Source organism: Chaetura pelagica, unplaced genomic scaffold, assembly GCF_000747805.2.
Source record: "Chaetura pelagica isolate M959 unplaced genomic scaffold, ChaPel_1.0 scaffold433, whole genome shotgun sequence".
Lineage (NCBI taxonomy): Eukaryota > Metazoa > Chordata > Aves > Apodiformes > Apodidae > Chaetura > Chaetura pelagica.
This window is the reverse complement of record NW_009952574.1, coordinates 61,783-67,902: the sequence shown is the minus strand read 5'-3', so window position 1 is coordinate 67,902 and position 6,120 is coordinate 61,783. Positions and strand designations below refer to the sequence as shown.

At 37.9% G+C, this 6,120-nt stretch overlaps 1 protein-coding gene across 1 annotated transcript in view; it reads right to left on the bottom strand.

The window, feature by feature from the left end:
- The window catches only part of SCP2 (sterol carrier protein 2), a 15,890-nt gene extending 10,728 nt beyond the window's left edge, over nucleotides 1-5,162 (bottom strand). Inside the window, 7 exon segments of the mRNA XM_009993584.1 lie at nucleotides 137-267; nucleotides 1,126-1,252; nucleotides 2,261-2,325; nucleotides 3,252-3,383; nucleotides 3,959-4,030; nucleotides 4,572-4,626; nucleotides 5,148-5,162. Of these exon segments, the coding sequence (XP_009991886.1) occupies nucleotides 137-267; nucleotides 1,126-1,252; nucleotides 2,261-2,325; nucleotides 3,252-3,383; nucleotides 3,959-4,030; nucleotides 4,572-4,626; nucleotides 5,148-5,162 (597 nt within the window).
- Between the last annotated feature and the right edge of the window lie 958 nt (nucleotides 5,163-6,120).

Here is a 6,120-nt window from a genome sequence, read left to right as displayed (position 1 = left end):
GGAAAACACACAGATGCCACCTTTTAGTACAGCCTTCAGCATCAGACATACTAATATCACACTATCCAGCAGGTGTAAAGTTGCTTTTACTAAGCACAAGGTATGGGATATAGAATTTGTGCTGGGTAATGCTAAAAAATAAGTTTTTCATGGATTTTGTAGCAGTAATAGTGTGCAACATGGAGGCAGAGGATGTTACTCACGGATTGTTAGTTGAATGCTTATGGTTCTTCCATCCAATTTTGGCAAAGTACTCTGGATTTGTCCCTGGAAGGAGAAGGAAAGCTGTGTTGAAATCCTTGGTTTATTCAAACAGTGCTAACCTAACATTTTAAATGTTGTGTCATAAGAATTAGACCTTTACAAGCCACTCACTGTTAGCAAAACTTTCTTTAGAATTCAGCTTCGGTCTAAACATCAGATAAAGACTACTAAAACTGGTTGAGTTTCTGCTAACAGAACATCCTATTTGCAGATTTGATACTAACATAAAGAAAAGAAGTACATTTGATTTGAGGTATTACCACATTGCTGAAGCCTGAGCTCTCATTTTCCTATCTACAAAACAGCATCAGTGAAATATTGGGAGTCTAAAATTTTTCCATAGCTAGTCTAGAACACAAGTGCAAACAAAAAGATGCCCAGGGGGCTGGAGTGCTGCCTTGGAAGGAACTCTCTTGTCTGGCAAGGGGGGGAAAAAATAGCAGTGCTGGCAGCACAGTACTATACATTGAAACACATACCCAGAAGATTTTGTCAAACAATTCAGTCCCAAGTCTATCTATCCATCCTAAGTAACAAGGGAAAAGTGCAGGAAATCATACAACCTTCTGACACAGACCTTACAGAAGCACAAACCAAAAAGTTAGTGTGACTACCAGACACGTTGGATCACTGCCTTCCTTTCCTCTCCTGATGGTTCTGTTTGCCTACACATCAACAACTTCCTGTAGGTGACTCTTTACCCAAGTGTAGTTCTGTTTCCATTAGCTGTTCATGTTGCAGCTTTAATACTTGGTAGAAGAAAGGACATAGAATGCTCTTTTTAAAAAGCAAAACCCCAAAATATATTCTTTCAAATCCCTTCATTAAGATAAGACAATGACAAAATGTCCTTTAACATACCATATTTCTCCATATGTTCTTTGCCAGCATTTGCAAACATCTGAGGTGCTACCGGAGCACTTGCTAAGCCATATTTATTTATCATAATTTCCAAATGCTTGTCTATTGGATTAGTTCTGTCTGAAAACTAAATAGAGAAACAGTTATAAAGCAGGCCATAATTTCCTCCTCTTTTCAACATCACCACAAAATTGCTGGATTTCAAGCAAAACAGAGGGTTTTCTGATATTTTAACAATTCCACTGGATAGTATGTTGCACTTCAGTGACACATTTTGAAGCACACGTAATTTCTCAAGTATAAGAAACAGTAAATAAGCAGAAAATGCTTAACATTAGAATCACTGCACTGATTCATGGCAAGGACCACCCCTGTGTGATTCCTACCACAGTCACTATTTTCAGCAGAGGACTTCAGGTATTTTCCACCTCAGCTTAAAATTCCTATAGTTAATATAGTTCCAAGTTATAAAATTAATACCATGTTAGTATTTTCAATGAAGCTTAGATGAAACATCATAAAGCATGTTAAATATAACTCTTACTCATTTCAGTCAGTTGTTAAATTTACCATTTCTCTCCCAAACATATGCATATATTATGAAATTTGGCTGTGCTGTAGTTAAAAGACACATGGGCTCTAGTAATGCTTGCTGTGAGGCAAAACACAAACAAAATCCCCACATTTCTCCAGTAAAAACAAAGAAGAGACAAGAAAAAGAGGTTTACAGAAGCCCTTAGAACACTTTTTGGGAAAGTGTGTTAACTGTAAGCATCCAGCCAAAAGCCAAAAGACCCAGACTCTTTCTTTGATTTGCTGAGTCATTTTGAGAACAACATTTCAATTGCTCAATGCTTCCATATTCTATCAGTTATTTTCACTATTCCCTATTAACCCTGCCTTCAATGTATTCTTGGCAAAATACTAAAAGCATGGCATGCTATGTAAAATTAATTCTAAAACATTCCACGCAAAATTTGTATATCAGAGTCATTAAACTCATTAAAAGTTTCTGTGGATCAAATTCATGGCTTATTTTCTAATCATCTTCAGCAACATGTTAAGGCAGCTGGTGTTGAGAGGTGTTTTTAATCTAAAAACACAATAAAACATATAAAGTATTTCAGACACTTACACCTGAAGCAAGGGATCCTTTTGCCATCCTCTCAAAGCCAAGTGCCAGAACACAATCTGCCAAACCTTAAAATAAAAATTGTGGCTATTTAAAACACAGTGTAACTACAAATGAGATTATATACTAACAACAATTCAATTACTAGAAATACACATGTAGACCTAACAGCTGCTCTTTCTCCCTTCTTCATTTTTTGAAAGGTAAAAATTGGGGTGGGAATGGTATTGCTACAAACATACTGATATTGAAGAGTAAGAGATCACTAGAGGGTTTGGTTTATTTTTTTTTTTTAACTGTTGAAGTGCAATTATCTTAGATGACCAAGCACCTATGTCTCTGCTGCAAATACTAGAATAATCATACAGAATGTTACTATAGTTTTCATTACAGAAATATCACCATTTAAGTGCAAGAACTAATCCAAGTCCATGAAGGTACTGCAGAAACAGGAAGAAACACTCATCTGTCCGTTCCAAGCATAGTCTGTCACAAGGCCTCTCTTCCCCTCCCAAAAATGCAGTAGTCAAACACTTGTTTAACTCCAAGTTAAACACAGAGAAAAAAAACTAAACTTTTTAGCAGATTCTTCTCTCCTTTTCATCCTGCAGTCTAGTGTCTTGGAGTACTATTGTTCTGCATTACTCCAAACAATTATTTCAGAAAATACTTAACTGGCTTACTACTTACTAGGTTCATACAACTTAGGACACGGGAAGGGACGTTTATATTCACACACACCGTCTTACTGCATCTCAGACAGCCTCCTGGGTGCACACAAATGCTGTAGTTCATAGTGACACCCTTACTCTTGTATTTTTGTGTAAAACTGACCAAACTTTTCAGCTGAGTGAGGCAGGAAACAGAATTTGCCTCTGAAGACAGGACATTTACAACTGAGTACTCACACATTCACTAGTCCCATTCTTCATTCAGGTTATATTTATAGACACACAGAATACATACTGCTCAGCCCCAGAGCAAAACTACTCACCTCCTTCTACTAGTTGCCTGGCCATGAACAAAGCAGTTGATCCAGTAGCACAGTTGTTGTTAACATTAACAATAGGAATGCCAGTTAAACCCAAACCGTGGTAGATAGCTCGCTGTCCACAGGTAGAGTCACCTTCATCCAGACACACAACATTAAAATAAGGTATATATTCAAACTTCACTAGCAAAAAGAAAGCCCACCATGTGTGTACAATGCTACCACTTAAACTGTAAAGTTGATTTTTTGAACTGTCATCTTGAGTATCTCTTGAGCATCCACAGTACAAGAACCTCAGAAATAGGATGAAAATCCTTGGATTGTAAAACCAGAAATTTGTCCTGCTTCTGTGCTAACAGGCCATGAATCAATGGAAGATTACTGGACAGAAATATCCTAGAGGTGTTGCCTGGATAAATATAGCACCTAATCTTGCTGAAAGAGTTACTAAAACACATTTGGAAGACAATTTTAGAGTCTTTCCACACCTGTGACTAAAGCTTTAAACTCCACATGGAAACAGACAGACATCTGTGATCACTAAACCCAGTAATTTTAAAAAAGCTTAAGACAGTTCTACCAACTGACACATAATTAAATGTAATAATCCAAAATTTATGGGACCCCCCCTAATTTATCCACACAGGGATAACTTTTATCCACATGTCTGCAAATATCACAGATTCCACAAATCAAATGATACAACTCACCATAAACATAACCCACACATGCCTGCTTCACTGCTGAATAAGGAATCCCAGCATCAGCTAAAGCATTCTGGCCTAAAAGAAGTTTTTTAAAAGTTTACAAGTTAAAGAAAAAAACAGCAGCTCCCACAACCATAACAAGCAAACCTAGCTTAGTAAGTATGACTTGTGTATTCATGAAAGAGAAGGAGCTGTAAAAATTTCTTACAAGATGCCTCACGTCAATATAGTCCCGTATCTTAATTCTCTTAAGGATAATTATGCAGTATTTGGAATCCTGAACAAGCTCCAGAGAATTTAATGTAATCGAGTTCATGCACAAAGATTCCTTGTCCCAAAGAAAAGTATGCCTGAATAATACAGGTAGGTACGATTCTATTTAGATGCCAAATTCAATTTTAAGCTTTTTTTTTACTTCAGTACTGGAAGACAGGGAGTTGAACAGTTACAGATTTTGTGAAAGAGTTCTTTTTTTATCAGTTTTAGATTTGATTTTTTATACACATCTATGTACCAAAGAGCAGCTGTTCCTTCATATCTATCATAAGATTATAACTGTAAGACTTAAAGTAAGTGTCAGCAATCAAACTAAATGCTTGCTTTATTCTTAAATTACCTGCTTCCTTAGCCAAGTCAGGATAATCAATGCTCTTCTCATTAGGCTTTGTAAACTGACAAGAGAAAAAAAAATACACCAAAAACACAAGAAGAAGTAATAGTGAGATTTAATACATCTTTTGCTCAAACTGATTTATTTAAAAGATTTATCTTTAACTTAGAAACAAGTCTTTGAATAACCAGTTTTAAACAATGCAAACAATTTAACTGACCCAAAAGTGCATGTACAAAATCTGCAGAATCCCCCAGTATTACTGCCAGGCCCTGTGATTGCTATGAAAATAGTGCAGTTTTATGGAAGCTGAGGATCATTTTTGCTCAGTGTTAAAGGGAATCCATGACTCATATGGAGATGGACAATAACTGTGTCCAAAACATGTGGGTGTGACAGAGAGTAACAGTCATCTTCACAGATTCACTATAATACTTCACAATCTTCACTAAGGCTTTGGTAAATACTTCCCCTCCACTTTGTTTTGTGACAAGAAAATGCCTATATTTTGTACTGACCTTAATTCTACATAAGCCTCCCTTTCCCAAGCCTTATTCCACTTAGTTACAAATCATATTGTACCTTTCTCCTCTCCATTGGAGTAGAGGTGGTATTTCTGTTTTCTTTGTCATGGTGGACTCATTAGTCCACCAACATGTTCAGCATTTTTCTATCACTGACAAAAGTAAATGCTAACAAAAAAAACCTCTTACCAACTACTTACAGTTCTACAAGTTATTTTACTTTCATTGTTAGTATAATAAAAGTTAATTTGCTACCTCCTCATGCTTACCTCCCCACCTCCAGCCTTTGGCAACGCTTTGCTGAACTTTCTGTAGTTCCTCCTTTCCTTAATTTAGATAGACAACCTTCCTACTGAATGCCATGAGAAAAATCAGAGAACTGATCTTTGTGAATGTCTGTGAGAGCGACTGGTGCTACCTGGGCTAACAAAGATGGAAAGAGAGTAGTGACAGTCCCTCAAATCACACCAAACTGGTAACTGTATGATCCACTTCTGAAGATGTAAGGCATGGTCTGTGGGGATGACAAGCACATACAAAGGTTGCTGTTTGGAGAAGATATACCCATTTGTAGCAGATATTACCTCATGAAGGTTAACAACAGGGATACAAACCTAGAAGTGTTAAAAATGCACAAGATACAAAATACTGACAACTTTGCCTCTCCCACGCTGCTGTTCCTCCAGCCTATCACAAACACACGAGGCCCTGTAGCTTCTAAAACTACACGTTGTGATGCAGACCAATAAACAAACACAACTGTCAGACTGAAGTATTTTACCTCCCTCACCGCAAATCTCATCAGATGCTGGAAAAACACCCACGGAGCAACAAGTGCCTTCAGAAGGGGAGGGAGGCCTGACTACTCTGCCAAGGGCTGAAGCGAGACAGAGGGCTCCTTTGGCTTGTGCTGCAGAGGTGGCAGGGACACGGGGACACGCTCTGCCGTTCACCAGGCCGTCCTATCGACCCGCTGAACGGAGCTGCCGAGCGTTTCACTGGGCCGCGGGACATACCGACCAAAGGAGGAC